Consider the following 17,363-nt stretch of genomic DNA (forward strand, 5'->3'; position numbering starts at 1 on the left):
GGGTCAGGAGGAGTATGAGGTTAACTCCATCATCGATTCTCGTATCTCCCGGGGGAGAGTACAATATTTGGTTGACTGGAAGGGTTATGGTCCTGAGGAGAGGAGTTGGGTACCACAAGAGGATGTTCATGCTCCTCGCCTTCGCAGGGCGTTTCACTCCCGCTTTCCATCTCGCCCTGGTTCCTTCCGCCCGGTGGGCGTATCTGAGAGGGGGGGTACTGTCAGGGTACCTGAGGTCTCTACCTCCGAAAGAGGTAGAGACTTAGCAGTTTATCCTTCCGGCAGGGCTGCTTCCTCCATCCCTCGCGGCTCTCCTAGTCACTCACACGCCGGCCGCGAGGGATCCGTCTTCTTTTATAACGTCACGCACAGTGCTCGACGTCATGACGTCAGTCCGGACCGACCTGTCACTCAATTGACTGGAAGCCAGTCAGGACTCATCGGAGGCGGGTCTAATCACTGATCCAGGGTATTTAACTCTGTTTCTCCCATTCACTCATTGCCCTGTCGTGGTTCTAGTCCGCCTAGTCACACAGTGCTCTTGTATTCTTTTGTCTTTTGGTTCTGACCCGGCTTTGTTATTACTTACCTGTCTTTCTGTTATCCTTGACCCGGCTTGTCTCTCGCTTACCTGTCTTCTCGTTCCCTCGACCTCGGCTTGTCCCTGACCATTCTATACGTAGTATTACGTTAAGTCCGGCCATTCTAAGGTCCGGTATACGTATCAGCTACTCTTTGTACTCTGCGTGTTGGATCCCTGACCCGATCCTGACAATTACATACAGGAGGCTCTTGCAGGGTCTAGCAAGCTATTAACATAGCAGGGGATAAGAAAATCTTAATTAAACAGAACTTGCAATAAAGAAAGCCTAAATAGGGCTCTCTTTACAGGAAGTGTTTATGGAAGGCTGTGCAAGTCACATGCAGGGAGGTGTGGCTAGGGTTCATAAACAAAGGGATTTAACTCCTACATGGCAGAGGATTGAGCAGTGAAGCTGCAGGGGCATGTTCTATACACCAAAACTGCTTCATTAAGCTAAAGTTGTTCAGGTGACTATAGTGTCCCTTTAAGCTAAAATTGTTTTGGTGACTTTACAATATTTAAAAAAAATCAATTGCATTTTAGAGCTATAAGTGCTATTTAAGCATACTTACATTTCTAGTTTAAATGTGTCAACATGGGTGGCAAACCTGTGACTGCTGTTTAACTTGAACAAGTCTTTAGAGTTTGCTGAGCTGGTGATGAAGGAGATTGATATCAAGGAGGATATTGGTGGCACAGGGGAAGGGTGCCACCATAGTGTCTGTCGCCAGCATGCTGATGACAGACGGCAAACCTGCACAGAAGTGACCTTAGCCAGCCTGAAAAACTCTTGTTTTAGGCTGGCTAATGGTGCCCTAATGATGCCACCAGAGGTGGAGTTGCACATCCAACAGTAGAGAGGTATGCAGTGTTTTGCTATCAAACGTTGCATATACAGACTCCAGGCACTATGACCGCTTGAAATCACTGAAGTGGTAATGGTTCTTGGAGTAGTCCTTTAAAGTATTTCACATAATATTCATGATAATAATTTCTTGAAATAAAGAATTATTCATTTTTTTTTTTTTTTTTTTTTTTTTTTTTTATTTTAATTCTTTATTTTTGTAGTGCTTAGATTGACAGACATGCTTATATTGCCACGACAGCAGATACAAGTCGATGGCATAACAAAGAATAAACAGTTTCATGGCGAACATTGACAGCACAATTTAAAGAATTATTCATTTTTTTATCATACATTCCAGAATTGCATAGGCTAGAAGAGGGGCATTTGTTTATGTGTATCTCTTGAAGCTTGGTTACTGTGACTGTTTGTGTGGTTTTATTAACCATTGAAAGTTATTTATATATGTAAATTAGTTGTTAAGATATAATACTTAATTTATCTGATTAACTGTCAGTGTAAGTGTTCTTACTATGAGTGTTTTAGATACTTATACATACAACATTAAATATGTTGTGTTTCACTAAAAAAGAGAGGGATGGGTAAGAATTAGGGAATTTGGGGGGGGGGGCGGAGTTTGGCCACCATCTTAATGGCCACCATCTAGGGAAACTCCTGAGACTTGGGGACAATTTAGTTTCATAATATTTTTTTTCAAACGAAAATCATAATTTTCAAGTACAATTTATGAAGTCCTGCTCGTCATGCAGAAACCAAGAAATAACGAGAAAACTGTTCCTGCAGCAAAAAAAATTGATAAAACTTCAGCGGGGGTGAGTAAGGGCATGCCAGCCCACTGTCAGGATCGGGACAGGGATCCAACACGCAAAGTACAAACAGGTACAGGGTACGTATACCGGACCTTAGAATGGCCGGACTAACGTACGGAGAGTATAGAGAATGGTCAGAGACAAGCCGAGGTCGAGGGAACGAGAGGATAGGTAAGCGAGGAACAAGCCGAGTCAAGGATAACAGAGGTAAACAGAGTAAGACAAACGAGCCGGGTCGGAACCAAAAGGATAACTGAAAAACACCAGAGCACTGTGTGACTAGACAGGCTAGAACCACGACAGGGCAATGAGCAACAGGGCGAAGTATGTTTAAATACCCTGGCTAGAGGGGATAGACACGCCTCCGACGAGTCCTGATTAGTCTCCAATGGATTGAGTGACAGGTCGTTCCGGATTGGCGTCATGACGTCGGTCTCCGGGCGCCATGCTACATAAGGAAGTGACTCCCTCGCGGCCGGCGTTTATGTGACCGGGTCGACCGCGAGGAACAAGAGAAACCTGGCGTCCGGACGGATAAACGTTTAAGTCTCTACCTCTCTCGGAGGCAGAGACTTCAGGTACCCTGACAGTACCCCCCCTCTCAGATACGCCCACCATGCGGAAGGAACCGGGACGAGACGGGAAGCGGGAGTGATACGCCCTGCAGAGACGAGGAGCATGAACATCCTCTTGAGGTACCCAACTCCTCTCCTCAGGACCATATCCCTTCCAATCGGCCAGGTATTGTACCTTCCCCCGGGATATTCGAGAATCAATAATAGAGTTAACCTCATACTCCTCCTGACCCTCCACCTGAACAGAGCGAGGAGGGGCTGTTGTGGAGGAAAATCTGTTGCATATAAGTGGTTTCAGCAATGAAACATGAAATGAGTTAGGGATGCGTAAGGTAGTAGGCAGAGCTAGACGATACGCAACTGGATTGATACGAGTCAGCACCCTGTAAGGTCCAATATAACGGGGAGCGAACTTCATGGAAGGCACTTTTAACCGGATGTTCCTTGTGCTCAGCCATACCCTATCACCTGGAACAAAGACCGGAGCCACCCTTCTACGTTTATCAGCGTGTTTCTTAACCAGCATAGAGTTGTGCATAAGGATTTGTCGAGTCTGATCCCACAACTTCCTCAAATTGGCAACATGAACATCAACCGACGGCACCCCCTGAGAAGGGGAAGCCGACGGAAGAATAGACGGATGAAAGCCATAATTCATGAAGAAGGGGCTTGAATGAGTAGAATCGCAAACGAGATTATTGTGTGCAAACTCCGCCCAAGGAATCAAACCGACCCAATCATCCTGGTGTTCGGAAACAAAACATCGTAAATATTGTTCAATTTTCTGGTTGGTACGTTCAGCAGCTCCGTTAGACTGAGGATGATAGGCAGAAGAAAAGTTCAATTTGATACCAAGTTGCGAACAGAAGGACCTCCAAAAACGGGAAATAAATTGGGAGCCTCTGTCAGATACAATTTGCAGGAATCCATGTGCAGGAATCCACATGGGAGCGTATGGGGTTGTTTGGTTTTAGTACAAACCTCACATGCAGCGATGAAATCTTTAGTATCCCTACGTAAAGCAGGCCACCAGAAGTCTTTAGAGATCAAAGCATACGTCTTGCGAATACCAGGATGTCCCGCCACTTTGCTGTCATGGAAACACTGCAACAGTTCCAGTTGAAGAGCAGGAGGAACGAAATGTCAACCCGCAGGAGTCTGTTTAGGTGCTAGATGTTGCAGCTTAATGATCTCGGCCAGTAACAGGGAATGAATCCTGAGATTCGTATTAGCAACAATATTGCATGTCGGAACTATAGAAGAAAGAACCGGTTCAGGTACAGTAGAAGGTTCATATTGGCGAGATAAAGCATCGGCTTTAGAGTACTTAGAACCAGGTCTGTAAGTCAGCACATAATTGAAGTGAGTCAGGAATAAGGACCAACGAGCTTGCCTAGAAGACAAACGCTTAGCCTCCCCAATATAGGACAAGTTCTTGTGGTCCGTCAAAATAGTAATAGGGTGTAAGGTCCCCTCCAATAAATGTCTCCACTCCTTAAGGGCTTTAATGACCGCTAACAGTTCCCTGTCTCCGATGTCATATCTGCTCTCAGGCCCAGAAAGTTTCTTGGAAAAAAAAACACAGGGGTGTAATGGTTTGTCCACCACTAATCTTTGTGACAAAACCGCACCTACTCCTGTCTCAGAGGCATCGACCTCGAGTAGAAACGGCAAAGTCGTATCAGGATGGACTAATATCGGAGCAGAAGCAAAAAGTTCTTTGAGATTCTTGAAAGCAGCGAGAGCTTCAGTAGACCACGTCTTAGTATCCGCGCCCTGTTTGGTCATATTGGTAATGGGCGCAATAATAGAAGAATAACCCTTAATGAAGCGCCTATAATAATTGGAAAACCCAATAAACCTCTGAATAGCCTTGAGTCCCTTAGGCAATGGCCAATCTAAAATAGACTGAAGTTTGTCAGGGTCCATTTTAAAGCCTTCCCCAGAAATCACGTATCCAAGAAAGTCTATCTGGGTCTGGTCAAAACTGCATTTTTCCAACTTACAGTATAAACCGTGTTGCAGAAGTTTGTGTAATACCTTTCTGACTTGTCTATGGTGGGTTTCAATCTCTCTAGAGTGTATGAGTATGTCATCCAGGTAGACAATAACACAATCATGTTGAAACTCCCTAAGAACTTCGTTAATCAAATCTTGAAAAACTGCAGGTGCATTACAAAGACCAAAAAGCATGACCGTGTACTCATAATGACCATAGCGGGTATTAAACGCTGTCTTCCACTCGTGGCCTTGCTGAATTCTCACCAAGTTGTATGCCCCTCTGAGGTCCAACTTGGTGAAAATTTTGGAGCCCTTTAGCCGATCAAAGAGCTCGGTAATCAAGGGGATAGGATAGGCATTTATGATGGTTATTTTATTCAGGCCTCGGTAATCGATGCAAGGTCTGAGTGAACCATCCTTCTTTTTTACAAAAAAAAATCCAGCCCCGGCAGGAGAGGAAGATCTCCTAATGAATCCCTTGTCTAAATTCTCCTGAATATACTCCTCTAAAACAGAATTATCTTTAGTAGATAGAGGGTATACATTGCCCCTGGGAGGCATGGTACCAGGTAATAGATTAATTTTACAATCAAATGTCCTGTGTGGAGGTAGTGTATCAGCGTTCTTCTTGTCGAACACTGCTTTTAAGTCCAGGTACAGAGGAGGTATCCGTATCCCCGTAGACTGGTTAGAACTGTCTGGTGTGTTAATTACAGCCAAAGGAGATACCCTGCGTAAACACCTCTCCTGACAACCCTGGCCCCATGAGAGTATTTCCCCTCTCTCCCAATCGATATTAGGGTTATGTCTCTTTAACCATGGGTACCCCAGGACTATGGGAACAGAAGGAGACGAAATGAGCATAAGTGATAAGTTCTCCTCGTGTAAGATACCAACCGTTAGGTTAATGGGTATAGTCTCACGAGAGATAACAGGCTCGAGTAGCGGTCTACCATCTATGGCCTCAACGGCCAAGGGTGTATCTCTTAACTGGGATGGGATAGTGTTTTTAGTAGCAAAGGCTTGGTCGATAAAATTCTCAGCAGCTCCGGAATCTATCAAGGCCATAGTCTTTAGTACTCCCTTCTCCCACGTTAAAGAAACTGGTAGCAGAAGCCTGTGATCTTTATAATTATGCGTAGAGGACAAAATAGAAACACCCAAGGCCTGTCCTCTAGAGAAACTTAGGTGCGGGCGTTTCCCGAGCGAATGGGACAATTCAGGCGCAAGTGACCTCTGACTCCACAATACATACATAATCCCTCCCTTCTCCTGTACTGTCTCTCCTCTTCTGAGAGGCGAGTATTGCCTATCTGCATAGGTTCAGGAAACAGTGGGGTATTGGAATCAGGGCTTAGAAATGCGGGTGCTAATTTAAAGGCAGGTCTCAGGTTCCTCTCTCGAGTGTTCTGTCTCTCTCTTAAACGCTCATCAATACGAGAAATGAACGAAATTAAATCCTCTAAATTCTCAGGGAGCTCCCTAGTAGCAACCTCGTCAAGGATAACATCTGCTAGCCCGTTCAAGAATACATCCATATAAGCCTGCTCATTCCACTTGACTTCTGCCGCCAGAGACCTGAACTCTAGTGCATAATCCACTAGTGTTCGGTTCTCCTGTCTCAGGCGCAACAGTAATCTGGCTGCATTGACCTTTCTGCCAGGCGGGTCAAAAGTTCTTCTAAAGGCAGCTACAAAGGCATTATAATTATATACCAACGGGTTATCGTTCTCCCATAATGGGTTGGCCCATCTCAGAGCTTTCTCAATGAGTAAGGTGATAATAAATCCAACCTTTGCCCTATCGGTAGGATAGGATCGAGGTTGCAATTCAAAGTGAATACTGATCTGGTTTAAAAAACCACGACACTTCTCAGGTGAACCACCATAGCGTACTGGTGGGGTAATACGGGAAGAGGCACCTACAGTGGCTACCTCTAGGCCTGAACTTACAGAGGAAATTGGAGTAGGACGCGTCTCCTCTGGTGGGTTATTAGCACGAGATAATAACGCCTGTAGTGCTAAGGCCATTTGGTCCATTCTGTGTTCCATGGCGTCAAACCTGGAATCAGAGGAACCAACCTGACTGTTTGTACCTGCAGGATCCATTGGCCCTGTCGTAATGTCAGGATCGGGACAGGGATCCAACACGCAAAGTACAAACAGGTACAGGGTACGTATACCGGACCTTAGAATGGCCGGACTAACGTACGGAGAGTATAGAGAATGGTCAGAGACAAGCCGAGGTCGAGGGAACGAGAGGACAGGTAAGCGAGGAACAAGCCGAGTCAAGGATAACAGAGGTAAACAGAGTAAGACAAACGAGCCGGGTCGGAACCAAAAGGATAACTGAAAAACACCAGAGCACTGTGTGACTAGACAGGCTAGAACCACGACAGGGCAATGAGCAACAGGGCGAAGTATGTTTAAATACCCTGGCTAGAGGGGATAGACACGCCTCCGACGAGTCCTGATTAGTCTCCAATGGATTGAGTGACAGGTCGTTCCGGATTGGCGTCATGACGTCAGTCTCCGGGCGCCATGCTACATAAGGAAGTGACTCCCTCGCGGCCGGCGTTTATGTGACCGGGTCGACCGCGAGGAACAGGAGAAACCTGGCGTCCGGACGGATAAACGTTTAAGTCTCTACCTCTCTCGGAGGCAGAGACTTCAGGTACCCTGACACCCACCCACGTTCCCCGTCCCACTCAGTTGCTCCGCGGCTTATTTCGCCGGGAAAATCTTCATTGGTGGCAGCGGAGAAACAGCTATCCTCCTCTCACACCCTCTCTCATGCCCGTTCCTATGCCAGTGCGGTCGGCACCCGCTCGCAGAGATCTGAGAGCAGCGGGGTCGCGGCCACACACACAGTGACTCCTGGGGGGTCTGAAAACCGCTCCGAGCATTTAATCAGTTCGGAGCGTGTGCATTCAGCTCCTGCAAGCGGAGCAAATGCGGAGCAAAGCCGTTCGCGGCTTACATGTAGAGCAGCCCGGTCCCTAGCATATAAAGGAGACCGGGCTGAGGATGAGGGGGCGGGCGGTGGGAGGTCTCGATCCCCGTCGTGGTCTTCTGCCTCACAGCGGTCGGACTTGACGGGGGGGATCTCTGCCACTCGTTCCCCTGTCTTAAAGGGGCAGCAGAAAACCTCACTGTACAAAATATGGAGGAAGATTGTTTTAATGTGCCCCAAACTTTTCAACATATGGTCACCGACACCGATACCACTAAAATGGCTGACAGCATGACCCCAGCACCAGTCATACTTAAGATGGCCACCGGCACAGCACATTCTACCAATGTTACAACTAAGATGGCCACTACTACTCCTCCCAAAACAAATCCTACTGCTTTCAAAACTATGACCTATAACCCTCACATGCCATTGGAAATGGCCGAGGATTTACCACCATCGGCTGGTTTAATTATTCAATTAATACAAGACCTGCGTGTGGACTTAAAAAATGATTTCAAAAAAGATTTTGACAACATGTATGGGATTCTGGAGAACATTGGTCAACGCACGGAGGCCGTTGAACACAGATTATCTACACAAGAATCCGCTCATTTAGAATTGGAAAAAACTGTTAAGGAGCTTCAAATGCAGGTTAACCAGCAGGCAGAGAGAATAGCTGACTCTGAGGATAGAAGCAGACGCAACAACGTCAGAATCAGGGGGATCCCTGACACTGTAGATTCGTCTGAATTGTTGAACTATTTCCAAACTATGGGCAAAACAATTCTACCAGACGCTACCAATCTGGACTTACTAGTAGACCGCATCCATAGGCTTCCTAAATCCAACAAGGCACCAGCAGCAGCACCAAAGGACACCATAGCACGACTCCACTTCTTCCACATAAAAGTAGTACTATTGGGTACTATCCGCACATCCGGTCTCCCTGACGAATATAAAAACATTAAGATCTTTCAGGACTTCTCAGCATACACAATGAGACGTCGCAGGGAACTCCAGCATCTTACAACTGAACTGAGACAAAGAGGGATACGCTATAGATGGGGATTTCCTACGAAAGTTCTCTTCAATATGGATGGTCGTAATTTCGAGATTGTCACTCCGGAAGAAGGGTCGGATTTCATTAAGACTATTAATAGGAGGCAGGTTCAATCCCGCGCTCTTTCACCATCAACTCCACAGCATGCTCATAAGAAAAGCAAGGCAAATGACACTTGAACATGTAAGGTCTTGGCCTACAAACGGCCAGGCTTTTTTTCCTCTTCACAACGTACTGGTCGTACTTCCTCTGCTGTTAAATTTTTTTTTTATATTTCTAATTTCTCTCTTTTTGGTTTCTGCAAAATGATGTTATTTTTATCCCAATAATGGGTCCGGTTAAGGCAGTAGGTAACTCACTTTTAAGTTTTCTTAATACCATGTCAGTCTACAAGAAATTACTTCCCTTTGTTTTTGTTTTTTTTCACTCCTATTGTTTAACCTGCCTTAACGATTATCTATTTCAACAGAGACCTAGGATAGGAAGGACTTGGTTTATCTTTTTTATCTATTTTTATATATTCGTTAATTTTTCAGTATAAATTTAGTATTTTTGTTTTGATAGAAACATTCATTGGTCCCCCGGTCTCAGGTAGCCTTCCCTCCCCCCCAACCTGGGCCTAATACCCTGAGATGGAGAAATATTTTTTATTCTCCCTCATGGCCCTACTTTTGTTTAAAGTTATTTTTTCTCCCCATATAGGGGAATTTACCCAAGTTTATCACCCCTTGTTTTTTATTTTTTATTTTTTTTCCAACCACTTTTTTATGCACTGTAAACAAGCTAAGAAGTTATCAAGTTCTGTCTTATTTGTTTTAGCAAATTCATTCTTGTTTAAACAAATATATTTGTTGTTACGATTGTTTGATCTCATAATTCTCCTCTTGGGACGCGGGCCTTCTGGCTCCCACATTTCCTTATACTCTCCTTTTAGTGATCATGTAATCTGATTTGAGTCATGGTCATTAAACTCATGTCATTTAATGTGAGGGGCCTTAACACCGCTCACAAGAGGCGATTATTGTTTAAAGAAGTTAAATCCAACAAATCGGATATTGTATGTATTCAAGAATCTCATCTTAAGGAAGGAAGAGAATACAAATTTATGACACGGTTATTCCCATCCCAATTTCATTGCACTTACAAGTCTAAGTCTAGAGGTACTTCTATTTTTTTTAGCAGGAAGGTGGCTAGCTCTACAGATAAGATACTGATGGATGATGACGGGAGATACATACTGTGGGTCGGTAAAGTTAACAACGTTTTATATACAATTGTCAATGTGTACTTCCCCAACACAGGTCAGCTAACTTTTTTTAGGAAAATAATGGAACTGGTGAATGAGAACATGAAAGGGATTTTAGTGATGTGTGGTGATACGAATTTCGTTATGGACGGTGACTTAGATAATGCAAGGGAAAATCTAGACACACCCCGTGCGAGAGACAGTGACAAATTAGCTGTGAAATGCTCGAAGTATATGGTTGAATGCGGACTGTATGACCCATGGAGATTACTACACGAGAATGAGAGAGATTTTACATACTACTCTGTATCCAAGAACATGTATTCCAGGCTAGACAGGTTCATGATACAGGGCGCTCTCATACCACACATCTTGAGATCTGATATTCTAGATATCAATTGGTCTGACCATGCTCCCATAACTTTACATATAGATTAAACGGTTTCTTCCTCTCCCAACAGACAGTGGAGACTGAGTGATTATTTGTTAGAAGATCCTGAAAACAGATCGCTCGCTGAGGGTGTACTAAATTATTATTTTTTGGATAATGCTTCGCATGAGGTTTCTGACAAGGTGACATGGAATGCGCACAAGGCTGTGATGAGGGGTTATTTCATTTCTAGGGCGTCTCACTTGAAGAAGCATAATAACAACAATTTAAGAAACTTGGAAAAAGAATTGTATAACTTAAATCAGGCTAATAAACTCGGTCCATCTTCTTCCCTATCAGCAATGATAGGGGAGATTAAATCACAAATACATAAAATAAATATAGATAGAACTACTCTCATGGTGAGACGCCTCAGGAAATTTTTTATTTAAAAGGTAATAAGGCCTCAACTCTCCTGGCGTCCAAGCTTCGGCACATAAATGCCCAATCCAAAATTTCACACTTAATAGATGACCATGGACAAAAAATATTTCACCCGAATAAGATCAACGATCAATTCGCAAAATATTATAGCGAACTTTACAATTTGGAATCTGACCCGAACCTCACCCAACCATCTGAGACGTCTATTAATACTTTTTTAGACAGGGTTTCATTGCCTCGGCTGTCCTCTGATAACTTGGAAAAACTAGAACGTGATATATCTGAAGCAGAGATAGCTGAGGCAATTAAGAGTATGCCGTCAGGAAAGGCTCCTGGACCTGATGGATTTACCATTTTATATTACAAGACGTTTGCAGAAATGTTAGTTCCCCCATGTCCAAATTATTTAATTACTATAAGTCCGGGGGGAAGATGCCAGGAGAATCTTTGTCCGCGCAGATTGTCACCTTGCCAAAACCAGGTAAAACCCCTGATAAATGCTCTAATTTAGGCCCATTTCCCTTATAAACAACGACATAAAATTGTATGCTAAGCTATTAGCAAACCGTTTAACTAGTTTAATACCCCTATTGATCAAGAATGACCAGGTTGGATTCGTTCAGGGAAGACAGGCACCTGACGGCACCAGACGGTTCATAAACTTGATCCAGCATATTAATTCGACAAAAACGCCATCTCTGGGGGCGGGGCCGGGCAGCCATGCTAGCAGGTAGCAAGTCACCACAGCTCCTGAGGAAACCAGCTAATATTGGGCAAAAACCCACTAAACTCAGCCTGAAATACCCTGGAAATTTGTGGCACAAGCTCCTGGAGTGTCCCGGTGCAGCTAGAGCACCTGAAATCGGGTGAATCTGGGTCCCGGTGAGATGCTCTGGGGTTTGGGGACTGAGGCCTACCCGGGGGGGGAGTGGAGCAGACGGCCGCTGCCTCGCTTTCCATCCCGGTTACAGCGAACCACAACAGAACTGGAACCCGCCCGGCCCCGTGCACCCCCCCCTTTGGACCGGTGGGGGTTATCCCGGTCCCCACCGGGCAGGCAAACACCCTTATGATGAGCCTGGGTGACTCGGCGCCGACCGACAGTAACTACCAGGCGGCCCCAACAAAATGGCCGAACGTGCTGCAACTACCCCACAGGCCGTGGAAGACGGATCGCGCAGGCAGCGCTGATACAGAACCCACACACCACGTGGCTGATTCCGGGAACAACCCTGGGCTGAGAACGTGGAGGAGAGAGGGAGAGGGCACCCTACAGCGCTACTGCATACTCTCACTACAAGCATAGGGCAAGCCCCAAGCGAGAGCGCCTCACCTCAACCTCCTACTGCCATGACTGTGGGCCACCACTGGAGGAAGGCCCGGACGCGCTGTCCCCCTGCTACAGCTACTCAGCTACCCGCACCTGGATCCTGTGATCTGCACGGCGCAACACCTGTACTCGCCCCACGTCCAGGTAACATAATCACAGCAACCCTCTGACACTATACCCGGTGGCAGGAAGTTGGAACCCCGTGGACTCTGGCTGCCAGCTGAGTATACCCCCATGCCTGTGAAACAGATGCAACTAACAGCATGAAGGAAGGCATGGCAGACGCAACCGCGGAACTCACTGCAGACAGCCTCTCCAAAGGACACTCTGGCGGCACACACCGCTACACGGACATAACTGGTAGTAATGTCTCAGCCAAACGTGTACCACATAGCAGTCCTCAACACCCTGACTACCGCAGATGATGACCCTAGTGCCGCGCTCTGCCTGGTGGTCCCTTATTTTATCGTACCTTACTTTATTTTACCTTATTTGAATAACAGTCCTAGCTAAGCTATTTGCTATATATAAACGCCTGTACACATGTCTATTTTTCACATAATTCTACTGACTACTCTGCTCCAGACCCCAAGTAATCTCATAGTATGTCAGGAGGATATAACAACTAAGCAGACTACTAACCTGTGTCAGTCAGGTAAATTAATATTTAGCACACCACAAATTTTACTAAAGTAACCTGCTTACACTAATATCCTGATCTAATGTTTTACAACGTTAAGCGAGAACACTTTTGCTATGTCCACACTTAACCTAGCATGTCTATCACAAAACACAAATGTCTTATAACTTGTTAGTTTCATGATGAACAAAAAACAAAAAAACTGTGCTGTTTAATCTGCCATGATATGTAATGCTATGAAACTGCTTGCAGCGGCTGTCGTGGCTCTGCATGCTCACTGTCAATCCAAGCACGAATAAAATAAAGAATATATAAAAAAAAAAAAAACGCCATCTCTGCTCCTTTCATTAGATGCAGAGAAGGCGTTCGACAGGGTACACTGGGGTTACCTATGGAAGACGTTGAGTAAATTCAATATCCCACAAACCTTCATCACTGCAATTAAGGCACTATACTGCGCTCCCACAGCTCACGTATCGGCCTCGGGTTTCCAATCAAGTACGTTTTCCCTAACTAACGGGACACGCCAAGGTTGCCCCTTATCTCCGATTCTCTTTGTTCTGGTGATGGAACCCCTGGCAGAATTGATCAGGACAACCCCAGAAATAGCAGGTATTTCAATTAAGGGATCCACCCATAAAATAGGGCTTTTTGCAGATGATGTCATGCTAGCACTTAAAAATCCAAAAGAATCTCTGGAATCTCTTAACACAGTTCTACTTTAGTTTGGAGAAGTGTCATATTACAAATTAAATATATCCAAGACCCAGGCCCTGCCTTTTCACTTGCAAAAGTCCGATTTGGATGAATTGAAAGCAATTTATCCGTTCGACTGGAGGAAGGATTACCTGAAATATTTGGGTATTAATTTATGCAAACATTTACATGCTATGTACACTCATAACTTGAAGGGAGCATGGCCAGACCTACAAAGGGAGATGGAGAGATGGGGTGGCATGGAATTGTCGTGGTTAGGAAGAATTGCCTCCATAAAAATGTCGATCCTACCAAAAATCCTATATTACTTCAGGACTATCCCTTTATCTGTTCCAATGTCCTTTTTCAATAAAGTGCACTCAATAATGCTTAAATTTATCTGGAACAATAACCTCAATAGAATTAAGCTTACATCCCTGCAGCACCAAAAAATCCATGGGGGCATTGGTGTCCCAAATTTTAGAAAATACTATTTTGCTACGAATGCTGCAGTGGTTGTAAGCTTAATAACCAAAAAAACAGGCCGAGATGGATGGAGATGGAGGAATCCAGCATTTTCCCCTATCAAATCGGGGAACTACCCTGGCTAAACCCTTCAAGGAGACCTGGCGTATCGAAAATGTTTTTGACTACTAAGACCACGCTTAAAGCGTGGGACTTGGTATTCAAAAACAATTGCCACTTGACGAAATTATATAGAGCCATGCCAATTGATTCTTTGAAATATTACATTCCATCCTTAGACTTGTCATTGCTTAAAGGACACCAATTGCATCGTATAGACAATTTTTTCCATGGTAACTCTATTCTGTCTTATGGAAAACTAGAAATTAAGCATAATTTGCCGATCGAATGCAAGGTTGAATGTGAGTTAGTGATTGAGAAATTGAAAGAGACATACAAAATCCCAGAACTTGACAAAAATTACGAAGCGCTGTCCATATCTCCATTAGAAAAACTATTTTTAAATGACCCAAATAGGAAAGGCATTATATCTATCTGCTATATATTACATAATGTCAAACCAAATATCAAACTGAAACATATGTTGTCCTGGGAGACGGAGTTGGGTACACAATACAAGTTGGAAGAATGGTTTAATTTTTTTTCAGCACTTAAGGGCTTATCTTTCTGCTCCAATCATCACGAAAATCATTTTAAAATTCTGTACAGATGGTATCTAGCTCCGTCCAGACTACACAATATGAATAACAGGTATAGCGATAGGTGTTGGAGAGATTGCGGAGGATTGGGCAATATGGCTCACATATGGTGGTATTGCCCAAGACTAACTAAATACTGGAAATCGATACACGATTTGATTGTTAAAGTGAACAGGAATATAGACAACTTTACATCTGAACTAGCTCTATTTAAAAAATTCCCTGAATCCATCAGCAGAATCGATAGGATTATAGTAGGCCACGTACTGATAGCTGCCACCACATGTCTACCTAGATATTGGAAGTCTAAACATACACCTTCTATTAAGGAAGTACTGACACTAACATTAGAAAACAAAGCATACGAATTATCACATAGAAGCAATACACACATTTTTGCACAATTAAAATACCGTATATACTCGAGTATAAGCCGAGTTTTTTAGCACATTTTTTGTGCTAAAAAACCCCAACTCGGCTTATACTCGAGTCAGAGTCTGTATTATGGCAATTTGCATTGCCATAATACAGACTGGGGGGAGAGGGGTGCTGGCAGAGCTGTACTTACCTTTCCTGCAGCTCCTGTCAGCTCTCTCCTCCTCCGCGCCGTCCGTTCAGCACCTCGGTCAGCTCCCTGTGTAAGTCTCGCGAGAGCCGCGGCTCTCGCGAGACTTACAGTGTGAGCTGACAGAGGGAGCTGACCGGACGGCGCGGAGGAGGAGAGAGCTGACAGGAGCTGCAGGAGAGGTAAGTACAGCTCTGCCAGCACCCCTCTCCCCCCCACTGAACTACCAATGCCACTGGACCACCAGGGAAGGAGCCCCCCTCCCTGCCATGTAGCAAGCAGGGAGGGGGGACAAAAAAATAATAATTAGTAATAATAAAAAAAAATAATAAATAAATAATAATACAATAATAATAATAATTAAATTAAATGAATAAAAATAACAATAAATAATAATAAAAAAAATTTAAATAATAAAAAAAAAATTGCCCACCCCCCCCAGCAAGGCTCTGCAACACACACACACACACACACACACACACACACACACTACACTCATACACACAGACTGCATTCATACACACACTGCATTTTCATACACACACGCTGCATTCATACACACACTGCATTCATACACTCACACTGCATTCATACACTCACACTGCATTCATACACTCACACTGCACGCATACACACGCTGCATTCATACACACGCTGCATTCATACACACACGCTGCACTCATACACACACGCTGCACTCATACACACACGCTGCACTCATACACACACGCTGCACTCATACACACACTGCATTCATACACTCATACTGCATTCATACACACACACTGCATTCATACACACACGCTGCACTCATACACACACGCTGCACTCATACACACACTGCATTCATACACTCACACTGCATTCATACACACACGCTGCATTCATACACACACGCTGCACTCATACACACACTGCACTCATACACACACTGCACTCATACACACACTGCATTCATACACACACACTGCATTCATACACACACACATTGCATTCATTATATACACACATTGCATTCATTATATACACACACTGTAAATAAATATTCAATTAATATATTTTTTTTAGGATCTAATTTTATTTAGAAATTTACCAGTAGCTGCTGCATTTCTCACCCTAGTCTTATACTCGAGTCAATACGTTTTCCCAGTTTTTGGGGGTAAAATTAGGGGCCTCGGCTTATATTTGGGTCGGCTTATACTCGAGTATATACGGTACCACTGGGATCAATGGGAAACTGATGTCAAAAAAATCATATAACCTGCAATAACCTGTAATGTACTGTTATTCAATTCAAGTGCCTTGTACAAGTTAACATGTTTACTGTTATAATGGATGGATATTCTCTCTCCCCCCCCCCCCCTCCCCACCACTTCCCAGTTTACCCTTCCTTTCCCTTCCCTAATATATTGTTCTTTATTATTTGTAAATTCTGCAAAATTTTTCAATAAAAATTATTTGAAAAGAATTAGGGAATTTGGATTTTAAATAAGAGATACTCAGAAGCAAGGCATTTATCTCCAACATAATGTGGTCTTTCTATTTTTTTTATTATACCTACAGATCTCCAGTTCTGAAGCCTTTTTTCTTTCTCTATCCTAAGAAAAATGTTAAGGTGAGATACTTATACATTGTCTAATCAAAATTGATTCTCAGGAGTATTTTTTTCCCACTTAAACCAAAATCCGTAATGAGCATGTAGTAAAATAAAATGCTAGTCAATCTATATTTAAAACCTTTTTAAAACCAGTCTTTTGGGTTTTTATCGGAACACTTTAATAATAATGTAGTGATTTTGGTACATACTCCCTGCTGACCCTTTTCTCTTGCAATGTAAAATTAGCCCTTTCAGAGAAGCAACAGTGTTTACATTTCTAGTAGCACAAACCTCAAGTAGCTGTCAGATTGACAGCTACTAGCATCGGTAGGCAACCTTCAGCCCTCAAAATTCTATGGACTACATCTCCCATAATGCTGTTATAGCCATAATACAAGCAAAGCATCAGTGGTCCCTTTCTTCCAAAAATGGAAATGCTTAGC

General features: G+C 43.9%; 1 protein-coding gene across 1 annotated transcript in view; it reads left to right on the plus strand.

The window, feature by feature from the left end:
• Positions 1-17,363, plus strand: part of LOC134614581 (uncharacterized) — a 185,146-nt gene that overhangs the window by 115,251 nt on the left and 52,532 nt on the right. The window contains exon 16 of the mRNA XM_063458544.1: positions 16,887-16,938. Within this exon, the coding sequence (XP_063314614.1) occupies positions 16,887-16,938 (52 nt within the window). The remainder of the gene's footprint in view (positions 1-16,886; positions 16,939-17,363) is intronic.

The sequence above is a fragment of the Pelobates fuscus genome, chromosome 6 (genome assembly GCF_036172605.1).
Source record: "Pelobates fuscus isolate aPelFus1 chromosome 6, aPelFus1.pri, whole genome shotgun sequence".
In the NCBI taxonomy this organism is placed as follows: Eukaryota; Metazoa; Chordata; class Amphibia; order Anura; family Pelobatidae; genus Pelobates; species Pelobates fuscus.